The sequence below is a fragment of the Onthophagus taurus genome, chromosome 7 (genome assembly GCF_036711975.1).
Source record: "Onthophagus taurus isolate NC chromosome 7, IU_Otau_3.0, whole genome shotgun sequence".
In the NCBI taxonomy this organism is placed as follows: Eukaryota; Metazoa; Arthropoda; class Insecta; order Coleoptera; family Scarabaeidae; genus Onthophagus; species Onthophagus taurus.
This window is the reverse complement of record NC_091972.1, coordinates 12,886,692-12,905,208: the sequence shown is the minus strand read 5'-3', so window position 1 is coordinate 12,905,208 and position 18,517 is coordinate 12,886,692. Positions and strand designations below refer to the sequence as shown.

At 33.1% G+C, this 18,517-nt stretch overlaps 3 protein-coding genes, 1 long non-coding RNA gene and 2 other non-coding genes across 9 annotated transcripts; 3 read left to right on the top strand and 3 right to left on the bottom strand.

Moving 5' to 3' along the window:
• Nucleotides 1-85: 85 nt before the first annotated feature.
• MTPA (mitochondrial poly(A) polymerase) lies at nucleotides 86-5,118 on the bottom strand. The gene is made up of 6 exons (XM_023053996.2): nucleotides 4,925-5,118; nucleotides 4,706-4,875; nucleotides 4,416-4,652; nucleotides 1,237-1,446; nucleotides 965-1,176; nucleotides 86-909 (listed from the first exon to the last, which is right to left on the bottom strand). The coding sequence occupies exons 1-6, from the start codon at nucleotides 5,046-5,048 to the stop codon at nucleotides 120-122; spliced, it is 1,743 nt and encodes a 580-aa protein (XP_022909764.1). The 5' UTR covers nucleotides 5,049-5,118; the 3' UTR covers nucleotides 86-119.
• Nucleotides 5,119-5,120: 2 nt separating this feature from the next.
• Nucleotides 5,121-5,995, top strand: LOC111420927 (cyclin-dependent kinase 2-interacting protein-like). Of its 2 annotated transcripts, none has more exons than XM_023054001.2 (3): nucleotides 5,121-5,229; nucleotides 5,319-5,707; nucleotides 5,760-5,995. In XM_023054001.2, exons 1-3 carry the CDS (start codon nucleotides 5,202-5,204, stop codon nucleotides 5,913-5,915), a joined length of 573 nt encoding a protein of 190 aa, XP_022909769.1. In that variant the 5' UTR covers nucleotides 5,121-5,201; the 3' UTR covers nucleotides 5,916-5,995. The 2 variants fall into 2 exon arrangements, with proteins under 2 accessions (XP_022909769.1, XP_022909768.1); XM_023054000.2 differs by having other exon boundaries at nucleotides 5,184-5,268.
• On the bottom strand, nucleotides 5,911-7,036 carry LOC111420932 (uncharacterized). Its single transcript, XR_011640948.1, has 2 exons — nucleotides 6,829-7,036; nucleotides 5,911-6,355 (listed from the first exon to the last, which is right to left on the bottom strand). It is a non-coding gene; the product is annotated as an uncharacterized lncRNA (long non-coding RNA).
• A 501-nt stretch (nucleotides 7,037-7,537) lies between these two features.
• LOC111420930 (N-terminal glutamine amidase tungus) lies at nucleotides 7,538-18,510 on the top strand. 3 transcript variants are annotated; one of them, XM_023054005.2, is made up of 5 exons: nucleotides 7,538-7,662; nucleotides 8,211-8,364; nucleotides 14,720-14,868; nucleotides 16,016-16,140; nucleotides 16,225-18,510. In XM_023054005.2, exons 1-5 carry the CDS (start codon nucleotides 7,538-7,540, stop codon nucleotides 16,332-16,334), a joined length of 663 nt encoding a protein of 220 aa, XP_022909773.1. In that variant the 3' UTR covers nucleotides 16,335-18,510. The 3 variants fall into 3 exon arrangements, with proteins under 3 accessions (XP_022909773.1, XP_022909772.1, XP_022909774.1); XM_023054006.2 differs by lacking the exon at nucleotides 7,538-7,662 and adding an exon at nucleotides 7,896-8,138; XM_023054004.2 differs by having other exon boundaries at nucleotides 16,016-18,510.
• TRNAA-AGC (transfer RNA alanine (anticodon AGC)) lies at nucleotides 17,162-17,234 on the bottom strand. The gene has a single exon. It is a non-coding gene; the product is annotated as a tRNA-Ala (tRNA).
• On the top strand, nucleotides 17,393-17,465 carry TRNAA-AGC (transfer RNA alanine (anticodon AGC)). Its single transcript has one exon. It is a non-coding gene; the product is annotated as a tRNA-Ala (tRNA).
• Nucleotides 18,511-18,517: the final 7 nt, after the last annotated feature.

The following is an 18,517-nucleotide window of genomic DNA, read 5'->3' as shown; positions in this document are numbered from 1 at the left end:
TCAGTTTAATGTACATAACATAGAGGATAAGAGAAAGTCTACTTAACTTTTTTTACCTTAGGTAACAATAAACAAAACCAAAAAATTAATTAAAAAAATTTATTGACTTTTATTAATTATTATCTTCCTAATTTTTTATTTAAAACCTTATCAATCCTTTTAATAGTCTCTTTAGTTTCATTTCTAATAACATTAACTTCCTTCTCAACCTGAGGATTTTTAAATTCGACTTGTTCTTCTTCTTCTTCTTCCTCAAATAATTTACTAACTTCAATCATTTTTACTTGTTTAGCGTTCGTATTAAAACTTTTCTTCTTGTTACATAACGACAAAACGCCCCAATTTGGTATTTTCCTTTCGTTCGATTCCAAACACCAAGCTGCGTTTCTCAATTCCATCTTAAATTTTTCTAATTCGTCCGGACTTACATTTTTGCTAACATTTAATCCTCTTTCTAAAGGATTTACAATGTAAAGCGGACTGTGATCGGGTTTATGAATAGAAATTCCTTCGTTTAAATTAATGGCTTTCGTTGCGTAATCGAATTGAGCGTAATGTTCGAAAAATTTATTTAAAAGGTTTTCCAAATTATCTGTATTTGCGGCATTAAAGTTTAAAAGTTTAATATCTCTTAAAAACGTACAATTAATACCATCTTCTGTTATATATTCATCTTCACGTCTTGCAGCTTTTATTAGTGTTTTTATGTTAGGTAAAATATTGATTTGAGGTTGTTGTAAGAACGCTAAAACCATTAAAGTTAATGAAAAATTTGTTATCCATCTTCCTGGATAATTATTTGTTAAACCAACTTCGCTAGCCCATTTTCGTATCGTAAAAACGAGAGGACGCACTCTCGCATCAATTTCACCAAAAACATACAATAATTCTGACATGTAAAACCCAGACCTTAAAAATTATTTAATTAATAATTATACAACAAAATTTCATTTTTTATAATCACATATTTGCCATCGATAAATCACAATCAATATCAGCAAATTGTTGGCAATATTTAATAATCGGAACGCGGGCCTGAAGTATTTTTCTCACTTGCGCGCAACCAGGTAAAAATAATTGTAAGAGATCCCCAATTACATCCATGTGTCTTTGCGAACTAAATCGATCGCTTCCCGTCGACGCTTTATTATGAAAAACCAATCGACCTTCAGTTTTCTACTTAAAAAGAAAAATTTTGTCATTCTAATTTAAGAACCGTAAAAATTTATTTAATACATTATCTGTTTCTAGTAACCTTAATACTATATCGAGATCACATCCCATTTTACCAAAACCGTTTACAGACGATCCGAATGGATAAGCTATTGTGTTTGGAAATAATCCGGAAAGGGCGGATTCTACTTGTTTTGCTGCAAGATAACGTAATCTGGTCCCAATGTCGTTTAGTTTTGTTAAATCATGTAGAAGTGTCATTTGTTCAGATATCTAAAAAGAAAATTAAAGTAAAAGAATAACGAAGAATAAAGAATTCAGTATCGGAAATCCCCCCCAATTTAAGCCCTATCACCTGAAATGGATCTGCGAACTAATCATCTGTTCCTAAATATACTGATTAGCGAAACCTTCACAAACACCCTGACGGATATATAGACATGAATAAGAATGTGGAACATTAGAACCCTCCTGGAAACGACACAGCTGGCTCAAGTTGCAAAGGAAATGGAAGATATAAACTATTTATGTTGGGATTTAGCTGGACAAGAAGGACAGATAATGGGATGTGCCAAAGAATAACCAAAAACCGAGCCAATTATCTTTCGAGGCAAGAAGTATGATAGGGTGGTCCCCAATATCTGGCAGAATAATTCTAGCGCGATTTGGCACAAACGTGAGAAGTTTGGGCTTAATATCTTAGGTCAGTTTCTACGACGCACTCACTCACGTTAGAAAGAATATAGAAAGGTGATATAACTCTGGGTAACCTGAACGTAAAGATGAGAGAGGAGAATGTAGGAAACAGAAACAACTACTTAGCAATTGGAGGAATACTCTTCCCACACAGTGCCATACACAAAATAACTTGGATGTCACCAAATGGCAGAACACAAAACTAAATAGATCGTATAACGATAAGCAGAAACTATAAGTGTGAAATAAAAGGGGTGCACATACGGCGAGTACCCATCATTTGTTGATCGTAGACATCCAACTGAAGATAGCAACAACTGAATAAAACAGAAGAAACTTCGCAATTCTTTCATACAATGAGATTATAAAGAAGCCCTAAGCCACAAAATACAAATAACAAACAAAAGAGAGGGAAACGTCGAAATGGGAATCACTTAAACAAACATAATTGAAGCAATTAGAAACATACTGGGAGAGAGAAAAGAACTTAAGAAGGAATGGATAACAAATGACACGTGAAGAGTGATACAAGCGAGGAAAGCGATGAAGCAGAGAATCAACCAAACATGACATAAACGTGAAAAGAGAACTAAATGGAAAATACCAGAATTTAAACATAAGGGTAAACAGATTAGCAGGAGAGGTAAAAGGCAGTGGGCCGACTGGTTCATGGAACTAGAAAATGTATGGCTAACGAATGAAACCAACACTACAATAAATCAATAAGAGACAATGAAGGTAACATTATAACAGCAGAGGAAAAACAAATTTAAAGATGAAGACAGTATTTTGGTGAACTAACACGCAATACAAGCGTGATATAAGACAAGACGCCAAGGCATCCTTTAGAAAAATAAAAGCAGCTTAAAGCGGGAAAGACCGCAGAGGCTGATAACATCAGTGTGGAGCTACTGCCGGTAGTAAAAAAGTGTGGAATACGGAAATCATATCGAAAAGTTGGAAAGAAAGCATAATTATCAAACTTCCCAAAAGCAGTACGGATAATTTTGGGAAACATAGGAATCCCTATAAGATTCATTGTAACTAAAGGTATAGGGCAGATTTAGGTCCTTTATGAACCTTAGTATTGCTCCAAAGTCTTGTTCCTTTATGTCAGTAAGTGCCAGGTACACGTTTCCGAAAGTTTTGTGTGTTAGGCTTGTGTTTGACATGTCGTTGCAAAGTTGTTGATCCATAGCTTGTCCAATGTTGAAGAGATGGTAGTTTAGAAACGTGTGGCCAGTCAAGAAACCTGAGAACGTCTTTAAGTCCCCTTTGAGTTATCATACTCTTCGCCTATCTGTATCCTGGAAGTTCTTTCCAGCGCAAGGTTAAGTGGCTGTTTTGTAGTCTACAGCCGGGTTGCCGTCCAATAAAGAGAGTCCTCATTGAACAACTTATCCACCTTTTCATTACACACAATGTCTTTGTAACCTGGAACCCGCCATAGAGTAACTTCATTACCCCTGGCGAGTTTTTTCAGGTTATCCATAGATTCTTTGAATAGTGCGGATATATAAATGTAGGCTTGAATTGTTTTTAGAGCGGTCCGACTGTTCGTAAAGATGTAAACTTCAGCCTGTTATCACCTCTACTATTCAATACTGTATTAGATTGGGTTCTGAAAAATGCAGATTTTTGCACCACCACCATAAAATCTACCTTATTGCGCAGAAACATAAAAGATGACCCAAAATATAAAAAACGTTTTAGAAAGATATTATGAATGTATTGGTCAGATTTTGTACCAAATAAAAATCTCCTATGACAGGCGAAGCAAGAAGAAATAAAATTAGAGAACTAAAAACTAAAACCCAGCACAACAATCTGGCAAAACGGATAGATTGGAATCCGCAGAGAGAAAGGCTCAGAACAACATGGAGGAGGACTATGATGAAGGAGTTGAACAGACAGGGAGAACTAAAGCTGATGGCACGATACAGAGACTGATGGAGGATGTTTGTAGAGGCCACATGCTCCAAAAAGAGAGTTAGACGATTTAATATCGCTAACGAAAAATGATAGGTTATTTATCCATAAATTTCAACTTAATTAAAGTCTATAAAGATTAATTATGAAAAATATAAAACTAGATATTTTATGTAACGGAATATCTATTAGTCATTTTACTGATTCATTTCTCATTCCATTGAAAAAAACCCCATTATAGACAACTTTTTTAAACACTCACTTTAAATTGAATAAATTTCAAAATTTTTAATTGAAGATAAGGTTTTTAAGAAATAAAAAATGTAAATCTTCTGAGAGAAATTCTTAATTGTATCTGTATATCCCAGCTGTTTTATTTTAACCAATAAACAATATGAAAATGAACTTAATGTTAGAGTAACTTGAATAAGGTCATAAATGCTTTAGACAAAAAGCAATAAAAAACCTAAAATTATTGTGGAGGGAAAACTGAAATTAGAATTATGGTGATATAATAAAATACACAAAATATTATTAAAAGAGACACATTTTTTAATATAATATATTAAAAACGAGTTCCGTATTATTAGCTCCACATAAAAAGGTTTTAAACATACCGATTTGGTGCTTTGTAATCTTTCTCGAATAACTGTATCTACTAAAATATTGGTACCATTCTCAACTTCCAAATCAACTTTTTTAACATTCTTCTTCCTTTCATTTCTTTTAACAGGGGCTTTAAACCATAAAAATAACGATTGTACAGGTACAATTTGAGTGTCTTCTAAATATGTACTATTTGATAATATATTATTTACATCCCCTTCTTCCATGAACTCTACTATAATAAAATGCTAAAGATTTTTACATAAAAACATAATCTATTAGTAAATTTGTTTTGACTCACCAAAGGTTCAACTCCTGCCGAATAATGAAACATTTTTTTGATCCTTCCAAAATCATTGCAATAAGAATATAACTCTTTATGGGATTTAGATGATTGAACTTGTACAACAATGCTTCGCTTCGCCTCAAGTCTTCTTTCATCAATTTTTTCTTTAAATGGTACAAATTGTTCTAAAATCTACCGTAAAAATTTAGAGGTTATATCAAAATTTAAACCTACGTTTTTTCTCGATGGCTTCTTGACTTAGAACTCTACTTAAAATATAGTTTCTTTGTGAGAATTGGTTAAAAAAGTGAAATAAATTCAGCCGCTTCATCGTTAAAGTTAAATAAAACAGCGACATTTCAATATTTAAGGTTAGATTCCATTTTTGACATTTGACAATACATGCGGTAATCAAAAACGATTAGGAACTAACTTCCGACTAATATGATTTCCTAGCAACCATCAAATTGACATAACCACACTTTTTTTTTATTTTCTTTTCAAAATTAAAATGTCTTCTACACCAACAAAATCGCCAAGTAAGGCTGTACAATCACCTTTGTATTCCCCTTTAATACGTAAATATTTAATTCATTTAATTTCGATTGGTGATATCACATATTTTTAGTTCAACAAAGTCCAGCTGCTTTAGCTGGTCAAAGAAATTTGACAGGACTTCCTAGAGTTACAAGAGATGTTATAGCAGACTTTTACAATAATATACAAAAATGGAACGAAACTCACGTAAATGGAGCGCTTTTAGTGAAACAAATAGCTTTAATAAAAAGTGATAGTAAAGAGGAGTTTCCGAAAGGTTTAGATAAGCTTATGGATGACTTGGGAGAAACTTATCGTCGCTTAGAAGTGTATGCGCAGTCCTTAAATTTTCTTTCTAATCAATTGGCTTCCATGGGGAAATTACAACATCAAGAGGAACCCTTATTTTTTTCATTAACCTGTAGACAAATCTCTGAGATTGTTTCTGAAATAGCAAAAGCTTATAATTCAGAACTTTATGTAAGCAATAAGGTGTGAGTAATAAGTATATTTAAGATCAATTTTATTATAGAGAAAAGAATATGTTTTAAGCAATATTGCTTATTCAAAAAATAGATATGAAGCTCTATTTCACGCAGCTTGTTGGGTTCATCAGCAATATGTAAGTAATGATATCAGGATGAAATTGGAGGCTTTACTTGTAGAAACTGGTCATAAAAAAATGTAATTAAAAAACTTTATTGTACAAAAATACAAGTTTTGTTACAAAATAAATAAAAATGATTAAAAAATAGAAATATTAAATGAAATGTTTTAATATTAAACATTATAAAATGATTATAACAAAAAAAAAAAAACTTGATTATGCAAAAACACAAGTTTTGTTACAAATAAAATAATACTTTATAAAATGGAAATACTAAATAAAATGTTTTAAAGTTCAGTCAAAATGAAAGTGTTTTTCTTGGAAAATATTAACTAAGGAGATGATTTAATTATATATTGCGGATAAGCAGATGAATCTCTTTTTTCAAAATAACTATCTTGTAATGTTAAAAAACGAATGAAAATATTGTTTGAAGTACTGTGAGGCATCCTCGTCCATAAACTTCCATCCAAATACCTATTAAGACTTGCTTCAGATACTCTTTCATATTTAAACATCTCCTAAAAAAAAATTTGGTTTCAAACAATGTTGTTGCAATAAATCTGCCACAAAAGTAGTTAACCATATGTCTCTTAAGATGGCTAAACCCGAATGATTCTAGTTCTACTTTTAGTTCAATAAAAATATACAATAATTTAGCGCTGAATAACAATTAAAACTAGAACTACTATCCTTGATTTATACAACATATAGGTTGGGGAATACCCTGAGTTTATCTAAGAACATGGAATGGAGAAACTTGGGGAATAACCTGAGTTGGATTCTGATTTGAATGATGCATACTTATGATAGATGTTTAGTTCTATGTTAATTTTGTTTGTGGAGCTACCTCAAATTATACTTTTATTATTATATCCTTTTGAAACAAAATTTAGGCGCTAAAAAAATATTAAAATATCTTTACAACCATTTAAAAAAAAAAGTAGCTGTTCTGACACACCTTGTTTATAAGCTAAATCTACTTATTACTTACTGTAAAAGGTTGATTATTATGTTGCAGAATAAGTTTGTGCCATTCATATTTAGCATAATTAATTAAATGTTGAATTCTTTGAATAACTAGCTTCCCTGTTACCGCGATAGTATTGTTAAAATCTTTTTCAACATCTTTGTATTCTTCACTTTCTTCGTCCAAATCAACTAAAACATATCTTTTATTTTCATATTCAAACTCTTTCGACCATGTTTCTGGTATTAAATGCATGATATTTCTTAACATATTCATTTTTTTAAACAAATAATTTAGCAACGATGTTTAAGACGTGAACAGCTATTAGAATCTACGAATTTGCTGAACTTTGGTATCTACCTAATGGTAAGCACTTTATGATTCATTTTGTTAACAAAAGTAGGGGAATCACTCGTCAGCTGATATGCTTATTTTTATAAAACAAACATTGCTTTTTAACATTAAGAATTAAATGGTACATAAGATAAGGTTTAATCTTTTATTTAAATAGTTGTAAAACCGACTGAAAATGTTAATGTTTTAATAAAATAATTATGTTGGCATCAAAATAATGGTGACGTAAATGTTTTAAATGTCAACTTGCCAATCAAGGTCACCTGCAAACTGAAGTTGGTCACAAATACAAACGCTAAAAAGATAAGTTAAAAATCATCTTTTTATTGAAAGCGGTGGCAATTTAAGTAATTCCAGGGTATTTAAAGTAAATGTTACGATGGCGTCCGATTCGAAAGGAAATTATATACAAAAACCAACCGGCGACACTCTTCAAAATGCGAAAAAATTATTGATTAACCTATTTCCAAAACAATCTGATTGCTCCTACGTTTCTTGTTATTGGTGAGTGTTGATAACAATTTACTGATCATTATCAATATGATTTAAACGAACGTTTTAATTATAAACAGCGTTTGTTTTAATGGTTTAAGCGTTTTAAATAGAAATGGTAAAAAATATTGGTTTGTTTATAAAAGTAGAAAAGAAAGCAGCAAAACCACTTTAACAATGTTCAATTAAAATAATTAGTGACAACAAGGAATGCGAGTTTTTTGTTTCCCTTGGGACGTTATTAAACTATCTCCCACATTGATAACAGTTATATTTGCTGAAGAAAACAAGTCAAAGCAGTAGGAAATATTTTTATTAATTTGTGTTATTGAGATTAGATATTTCCTATCATTTATATTACCTAATATGTTATTCCAATGAGTTTCAATTGAGTGTGTGTACCATACAATTTTCTATTGTGTGTTATAACTTAATTTATTGATTTTCATTGTTAAAATGGAAAGAGAAGCTGTGTTTTTGGTTAAATGGTATTCATTCTTTTATATTGTCCAATGTTTTAAGATGATGTGTAAAATGTTTACTTAATATTATAATTTTAGTGAAGAAAATGTTTACAAGTTGTGCCAGGAGGTCATTAATAAGCATTCTGGAGAGTTACAAAAATGCTTTGTTGTGTTTATTTCAAATCCTAGTAGAACCATTCCTTTGTGGAGGCAACGAGCTGGAAGAGATGAGGATAGATTAGTTATATGGGTAAGTTTTTAATTCAAATTTAAAAAAATTTTGCTGATTTGAATTACATTTTTAAATTATTTTTTTTTCTCTATAATACCTGTCAAATTGTTGTAAAGTTGGCAAAATTAACAGGGAGTTTTGTTTCATCATGTTTTGAAATAAATATGTCACACTGACATTTATTTGAGCATTTCTTATTTAAAATATATATTTATTTATCTAAAAATTTATTAATATTTTAATCTCAACTATTTAGTTATTGAAAATGTTATTAAAAATCAGGAAAACAACATAAATTTTATAATGGTCCTAGGTAATACCAACTGAAACCCTAAAAAATGAAGTATATAATATACTATTTTTAATATTCTGTTACATATTGATGGACGTTTTATTTATTTATTTATTTATTATTGGGACACAAACAGGGAGGATATCCCCAGTGAAGCATCCTCATAAAAACAAAGCACTTAACTACATACCAAGCAAAAAAACGAGAAAAGAAAAAAAAAATAACAATAATTATAACATTAACTATGAAAATAATAATAACAGCATTGATAGTTTAAAAAAAGTTACAAAAAAAAAGCGAAGAATATTATATAATTGTACTACAATACAGAAGATAACAACTAAACGTTACGTAATAGTAATTCTCTAAATGAGCGCAACGAGAGTCCAAATAGAGTAACATTGTTGAAGTCCTGATTGTAAGTATTCAAAATCCGAACGATAGGCGAGTTTAGATGGGCGTTCGTGTTCGATGTGCCTAAAAGGAATGTAGTATTCCGCCGCGTGAAACGCTGTGGTACATTAAAGTTCAACACAGACAGAAGATCAGGTGCGTCCAGCAAGCCATTGACCAGTTTGAAAAGAAAAATTAAGTCTGAGACTAGCCGACGCTGCCGCAGGGATAATAAGTTAAAAACCACACAGCGTCTATCGTAATCGCAATAGGGAAGATGATATTTGTAAGCCAGATAGCGTACAAAGCGTCGTTGAACCGCTTCGATGCGATCACGATAGACCGCGTACATAGGATTCCACACTATGGAACCATAGGATAATACGCTATTAACAAATGCCATATAAAGGGATTTAATGCTTGTAAAATTGGTAAACTGTCTGCTTATTCTGATAACAAACCCTAGAAATGTCGTTTATGTAAATTAGAAATAATGTGGGCCCAAGGTGACTTCCCTGAGGCACACCAGATGAGATGGGTTTGTAGTCCGACAAAAAGCTACCCATCCTAACTGCCTGACTTCTGTCAGAAAGATATGACATTATCCAGCGCACAATGCCGGCAGGAATGTTAAAGAATTTTGTTTAAGAATTCCATGGTCAATCTTGTCGAAGGCTTTAGAGAAATCGGTATAAATTGCGTCAACCTGTGAGTCCTCATTTAAGGTAGAATGAATAAAATTAACATAAGACACTAAGTTAGACTCAACCGATCGGCCAGACAAGAATCCATGTTGTTCAGTAATGAGAGAGTGAGCAATAGAGTGGTTAAAGTAATCGCAAACAATTTTTTCAAAAACCTTTGGAATAGACGAGATAATAGAAATTGGACGATAATTAGATATCAACTGTCTATTCCCTGATTTAAATATTGATCAACAGAAAACATCGCGGCCGGCAAGCCAGACACATCCCCTTTCCTGGACTTAACAAAGGACCAGATTCCTTTGGGATTTTCCATAACCCCCGCCTGAATCGAGTTTAAGTAACCTCTATAATCAGCCGCAATAAGCCTCTTAGACCTGGAGCGCAAGATTGAGAAAGCCAAGTAATCACTATTATGTCGAGTAGATTTCCATTTTTTATGGTAAAGTAGCTTTTCTTTAATGACACGAATAGTTGAACGTTTGTACCAGCAAGGAAAACGTTGCTTAGGCAGAAAGCGCTTAGGAACGTCTCTGTTAATTACATAATTAACGCGGTCATAGAAAACTTCAACCATGCTCTCCACGCCCATCCCAGCAAAAACAGTCTGCCAATCGATACTATTTAAGAAACACTTGATAGCTCCGGAATTCGCGTTCTTAAAAAGAAAGCGAACATTCGGACCATCGACTCAGACAAATGAACATGCCCGATAATAAGAATTCAAACGGTGGATGGTGGCAGTCAGGATCCACAAGTGGATCGTTGCAGAGGTGTATGCTTTCGACTCGACCGTTAGCGCATAGAACAAGATCAAGAATTCTATTATTAATATTCGATACATTATTAAATTGACTAAAATTACAATATGAATAAATGTTAAGAAAATCAATCGCGCGACGGTCGAAATTCCCTGTGGGAATTAATACATCATCTTCAGACATAGACCAAGAGATAGTTGGCATGTTGAAATCACCTATAATAACAATCATAATTTCCGGGTAGGCATCGCGCACAGCAGACACACTGGACAAAAACAGATTCAGCGCTTCATCAGCAGAAGGAGGAAGATAAACACAGCACAAAAGAAAAATTAGTTGACCGCACTGAACTTTCAACCACAAGTCCTCCGCACCACTTTGCAGACTCGGCATGGGAACGGTATGAAAGCCATGCTTCGCAGCTATAAGGACTCCGCCACCATCGCGCTTGGTGGAAGCCGTTGAATTTCTATCGCGACGATATACGGTATAAGATGAGTTGAGTAACTCCTTGTCGGATATGCTATCATTAAGAAATGTTTCAGTAAGGCAGATAAAATCCGCCAATAAGGCATGTGAATTGATTGAACAAGTATTAGTCTTGGATCGTAAACCACGGACGTTCTGATAATAGAAGCTGATACCCATAAACCGTTAAAAAGTGATAGGAACAACAATAAAAACGACGAGGGCCATCTTACAATTTATTCAAGTCAGACGACGATTTGATCACCAAAATCTTCGCTCTATCATCTTTCCGCACATGGATCACGCAGCTCTTCGTCCAGATATACTTGTAGTTTTTATTTCTCGCGATTTCTCGCACCTTACTAAAGAGGTCCATGTTACGAGCCGTAAGATGTTCATTAATGTAAAGATTATCCGCAACGTCGGGAATCGACAGACAACGGCCATTGGCACTGCGACGATATAATTTGGCAGCGTTAAAAATATGGTCACGTGTTATTCTGGAGGTGAACTTTACTATAATGGCCTTAGCGCGCGACTTGTCTTTTCCTGGAGATGGTCTTTGAGGCAAGCGATGAACTGCATCTATATCGGAAGCCACAATAGGAGATTTGATAGCTTCCGCAATGTTGGACACAATTTCGGGAAGATTTTCTCCTACATGTTCGGGAACTCCCGCGATGATCAGATTATTGAGCCGCGAATACTGCTCGAGGTGATCAAGGCGACACTCCGCAGCAGCTAGATCAGCCTTAAGTTTAGAATTTACAGCGACCAGCGCATCGACTTGCTTAATCTTATCACCGAAATTGTTAAGGGCTCGCTCGAAATCAGTGATTTTGTCGCCGTAGAAGGAAATTGACTTAACAATCTCGTCGTATTTGTTTGATAAATTCTTTACATCATTCTGAATAGATGATAAGAGACGGTACAGTTGAGCATTGTGGAAGTTCCCGTGGCAGCCGCCGCACTGAAGGCCAGGACTCTTGGATGACAGGCGAGACGAGCAGATCTTGCACCCCGACATCGATACGGGGATTCCGGTTCCAACGACAGGACAAAGGTCAACACGAGCGAATACGACAACGCGGCGGAAGAAAGAATATGTAAAAATAGATATATTAATCCTTCGAAAAATGTTGAATGCAAAACCGAACAAAATCAAACACCACGCCGACCAGCACCCGCGGGTGAATGTAAAAAACAAAAAAGAAGCCTCAAATATAACAATCGCACAACACTACTTAGAAACTCAAGAGACGCGATTATGCGACCGTACACCTCGCACGTTTACGCAACTATGCAAGTGTTATTAATAAATCAGTGCCATATAAAAATTGTTCATATCATATATTATTCAATAAGTTCAACTTATCAAAAAGATCAATTTATCACAGAGTCTAACAGCAAAATGCATAAATTTTATCAAATGTTATGCACTTATCTACCGCTGGATTAAAGAATGCTTAAATGATCACATGGTCCATAAAGCTAGCTTTAGAAGATCCCCATAAAAAAAGGCTAAAGATAAGAGATAGGAGGCTAAAGAGATCTAAAAGATTTACTATCATTGTCAAAAGTCAAGACCCCTCCATTTAGAGTTCAATATCTTCACAACTTAAAAGGTGCATGAGCGAAATGCCACGAGAATCTTATGCGCGAACGATGCACGTTTGTGTCTTCTTGATCTTACGCGAAAACTTCGTAAACGTCACCAAAGCGGCGTTTATAGAGAGAGGGGATTTTGAATTTTAATATTAATTATTACAAAAATTAATAAAAATAATGTCATTTTTGTATTTATTACGCATTTATAGCAGAATACAAGTTTCAATGAACGCCATTACTTATTTCGATTACGCTGAATATCTCAATAACTATTTTAATCGAATGTACAGTTCCACAAAATACGCTGAACCCAATTTCATATTGCTTTAAGTCAGTGTTTCTTAACTTTTCCATTATTGTGGATCACTTGCAACATATAGACAATCTGATGGCCCCCTGACAAACTTAAGTGTAGGGAGAGAAAACAAGATATTTTAAAAATATAGTATTATTTATTGCCACAGTAAAAGATAAAATTAATAAGCTGCTACTTTTCGATAACTACGTTAAATTGTGGAATTATCTCAGACAACTCATAACACATATCATATTTCACGTCTAGTCAGTCTTTTAGTTATTGTTCCAACTAATGTTGAGAATCTCGACTCACAAAGGTATGTAGGAGAAAACAATATTAACAACGACATATCTCGTTTCACCACTTTAGGGTAAGCTTGTCCTAAACTTATCCAATGATCAACAGTGACTAGTGAGTGCAGTATTTTTAACGTCATCATGGACCTCCAGTACCTGATATACAGACCACTTTGGGGTTCATGAACCTCAATTTAAGTCATTAAGGTATAATAACAAATAGACGACATTATGTTAAAAGTTAGACTTTCTTGGTGGTAACCGTAATTGGTGGACTGAACGAAATGTAAGGTATCATCATATATCTTGGTTTTTTGCATTTGTAACTAATTGACCATCTATGTAGTTATGATAGGATTGACAAGAAAGATAGCATCATTGAAAATCTACCTGGCGTTATGCAACAATCAATAACATTATTTTTCACCATTTTTTACTTGAGAACCTGATAAACAGAACTAACCTTACCTAACATTCTTTCATGGTATAATTGACATTATAAAAGAAAACTAACCATGCTCAACATTCTTTCATGGCATAATTGACATTACAAAAGAAAACTAACCATACCTAACATTCCTTAGTTAACAAATCAAAAACTGAAATAATAATGCCTTTTATTGAATTAAATAAACTTAATTACAATGTATAAATAAAATATGTAAGGCGTGGTCCAGATGGCATATCAACAATGTGCCCCTATAACGAAAATTTTATTACAAAGCAAAACGCGAGATAGTGAGCAATGTCACGGCAAACGAGAATAATTAAGATAAAAGGTAAAAGAAGGTAAAAGATGACACACCATATACAAATAAAAGTAAATTAAAAAAAAAATAAAAGAAAAGAAAAAACTATTGATCTCTCATTAGCAAGTTGACAAGGATAGACTTAAATTCTTTGAGAGATAACATCTTTAGGTCATCAGGAAAATCGTTGTAAAGTACACAAATCTGGTACGTGAATGATCTTCTAAATAGTGACAACTTATACTTAGGAGGAGAAATTCTACCCCAGAACCTCGTATTCAGATTGTGCACATCACAACGATAAGCACATATTTTGTGCATATATTTTCTGATATTTTGTTTGTCAGGTAGGAAGGTTTCCCACTGGTCAAAATTTTATTATAGAGACAGAGCGTTAGCAATTTACGTCTATTGAACATATTTAACCAACCATTGTCACGAAGTTTATGCGAAATACGAGCATACTTTCGAATACCGTATAACAAGCATTCTGCACTCTTTGAATGCGTGGAGTACCAATACTATCAATTGACGCATGGTAAAGCGGAGCGCAGTAGGCAAAATGAGATAGAAGCAGTGAATCACACAGCTGTTTCTTTAGTGTTAACGGCAAACAGCGACGATAACAGCAACGAAATCTGCTCTTTGTGTCTAAATGAGTTATCCATAATAACACCCAACTTTTTACACTTTCATTTATCGGAATAGTAACATTATTTAAATCAGTTTGTAAAATTTTCTTATTCCCAAAGATCATGAATTCTATTTGCTTGGGATCTTCTACTATTTTCTTTTGCGTTGCAGGATTATCATGTAATATTTCTATACCATCCAGAACCAGAAAAGTGCCTGGTATACGATTTAGATTCAGAACTGCCCTTTCCAACTTATGTGCACAAATATGTAACGGAAACATTTCGTACAGATCATATTTTGAAACCGGATTATTTTAGGTAAGTCCACATCATTATCGTTATTAATAACTTGTCACACAAGATAACTTAATTAACTAACTTTGCATCAAGAAAAGATTCAATCCATTCAAAACAGTTAATTATTAGACTTTTTTTGAACCTTGTTTTGCCACTTTGTAATGCAGCTTTATTTGTTTGAAAACTACAGGGGATCATTAACAAGTTGTGAAATGGTTCACTAATTTGCTAAATCTTTGTGAGCTTCTCAAAAGTACAGGGTATCATAAAACTCCGGTAGTACGGTATTTGTGTTAATAAAAACATAACGGACGCACATGGAGATATCAAATTTGGCATATATTTTATTCAAACATTAACAAAAAATAATGTACAATCAAAGTTCGAAGTATCCACCTTTTGTACAAGCCCATAGACGCTTGGAGATCGCACCCACAGTGGCGAAGCTTCAGATTGTCGAGATTCTTGTGTGAAGTAGGCCTTGCTCCCAAAGAATAATCACATGGAAAAGTCGAAGGGGTTCAAATTACGCAAATTTTTCTCTTGTGAGTAAGGCGTCCGTTAAAGTGGTACTGGCTCCACGGAAGTACTTCCTTCATCAAAATATCATCAAGGTAGTTCTTGGAGTTGATCTTGTCCCCCTGATTTATAAAAATCAGTGAGTCTTTTGCATCTTGATGCTATGAATCCACAAACGATGTTTGTGCATATATTCACAGTGGATATTCACCTCCTTAGCCATTTTCTGGGAGTCCTCTTGGAATTATGGCTGACCTTATCTCAGACATGCTTGACCCTGGTGGGAGTCACGAGAGTCTTTGGTCTTCCACTTCTTGGACGTTCCTCGATGCTTCCAGTCTCCCGATAACGACGGATTGTGCATTTGAGTCACCACAGACTTGTTCAGCTTCAAAATCGTGAAACGGTCTACGTCGAACCATTATCTAAAAATGCCCAAAGCAATCCTTTGGATTTTTGGAGGAGTCTTTAGTAACAATAACATGAACATGGGAGTATCATTTCACATTCATACAACAAAAACGAGCAACATCGCAATGTTAACCTCCCGGACTTTTGTGAGACTTTGTACTATCCTTTGAGTATCTACCCCTTTCATAAGGAAATTGGTTATTTAACTTGAATTTATATTAATCATATATATTTTTAGGTATTTTCGAGTTATTTCAGCTGCTGAATTCTTAAAAGATTTTGCTTCTGATCGAAGACATATGAAACGACCTGATGGTACATGGATTAAACCACCACCAAATTATCCAGCAATATCAACCCCAAGTATTTGTTTTAACTTATTTTTTATCATTACTAATTATTTTTTCTTTTACTTTGTACACTTCTACAACGATTTGCTTTGTTTAGGTAATTCCCATAATTTAGAAGAGTTTATTCAAATGGATACTGCAAAGGGTCCCGGTCAAGTATACAATTTAATCCAATTCGTCCAGAAATTTTACAAGCCTGCAACATAGTCGTAAGAGATGATGGTAAAAGAGACAACAAACAAGTCAATTTTCTTTGTGCTCTTACGGTAATTTGTATTTTACAAGTGGAGCGTGGCCGAAATTAATTTTCGGACTTTTAAAAACGCGCCGATTCGCACCAATTTTTTTGGCGGCGCAAACGATCGCTTTTTTCTAACTATCTTCTTAACCAATTTTCTCGATACCTACGAATTAAAAACAAAAAGAAGTGAATAAGTAAATGAATAACGAGAGAAGTCTTTTCTATACATAAATGTTTATCTGTAATCACTTTTCTCTATCATCGATAAATATTAATAATTATACGAATATATGCTTAAATATTAGACGATTCCTTGTTCTAATCGTCGTTTTAGCGCCAGTTTTAAAAACTCGAAGGTGTTTTAACGTTTTTTAATGAAAGTACGGTCTAAATTATTATATCAATGGAGTATAATAAGTGTAATAATAATAATGATAGTTAAAAGTAAGGTTTTTCATGTGGTTTTGACTTTTTTGTATATTTTAAATTTAATTATAAGTTTTTTATCTCAGGGAAGTTTTGGGTTGGTTTTTTTTTTGTTGTGAATCATATATTACTTTCATTTTATCATCAGTTATGTTAACAACACAATAATTGGAATATTTTATTAATTTATCATTGATTTAAGCGAAGCGGTTGTTTAAGATTTAAGATGGAGATATGAAGAAATATTTTTGAGTATTATTTTATAAAGGGCTTTTATAATTGATTGAAAACAATTTATTATTAACATTAAATATTTATTACCTTATTTATTTTGATAAATTTTATTAAAATTAATTTAAAAAAAATTTGGAGGCGCCGGGCATCGATCCCGGTACCTCTCGCATGCTAAGCGAGCGCTCTACCATCTGAGCTACGCCCCCTATATATGTATTATAAAGAACTGGTTTAATTCCGGCGCATAACTGATCTACTTTTTCTTCTTTAATTCAATACATTATGAATTCGACACATAAGATAGTGATGGTGAAAGTAGATCATTTTAGTCTCGAACTTGAATCCATTCTAAATGTTATTATCAGGGGGCGTAGCTCAGATGGTAGAGCGCTCGCTTAGCATGCGAGAGGTACCGGGATCGATGCCCGGCGCCTCCAATTTTTTTTTAAACTTATTTTTTAAAATTACACTTATCCCCCGATTTACACTGAAGATAGGTTCTGCAGAAAACCGTGTAACTCGAAATCTTGGATTTTACGAAGTAAAATCGTATAAAACGAAAAAACCCCAAAATGTTTATTTAATCTAATGAGTTACTTATTTAAGTAAAACAAAAGCAAGACATCTTGGAAAACTCAAAATTGTAATTACTGGGATTCCCATAAATGTATATATTTTATAACCCCAGGAATCCCCTATTGTTTTCATCAGTACTAAAGGAAAAAAATTAAAAAACGCCATCAAATCTTTGTATATTAGTTTTTTGAAATTTGTTAATTTATAAAACGGGAGATAGGTGTATATTTGTTTATTGTAATTGGTGTTTTCAATCAAATATGAATGCACTGTACATAAATAATTAAAATGATGCTAAATGTACATTTTGATAAACTTTATCAATTTAACAATGAGTGTTAAACGAATAAGAAAACTACAAATTTAATAAACATAAATATAAACTAATGGAAAATTTAAAATGATGTTAAATGTTGAATGTAAAATATTAATAATTAAAAGAAAATAAATAATAACAAATTAATCGTTCTCGAATTGTGAGGCGAAATTATACGTTTTTAACGTGGACAAACCCGAGAATGTAACATTTTTATTAATGTTTAAGACTGCACGTTTGCCTTCCATTTTCTCTCCTTATACAAAAAAATATATTATACACGGAATCTACAAAAAAGTAACGGTTTTTAAAGTACCATATTTCGCAAGTACAATCATTTCTTATTTTTAAGTCGATAACGATTTTTGTGATATCTTTTTACCATTTGGAATAATTAGTTTCTTTAGGTGTGCCTTTTTATATGTTTTTTATCACTAAGAATATTATAAATGAATTCTAATATAAAAACGATATGTGTAGCCTAGATATTTTTAATTATGGATATTTTATTGATTCCGAACGGTTTACGCCACGTCCTTTTTTAATTTATAAAAAACGTACGCTATAAATAAAGGTATACCAAAGAGGAACTTCCTT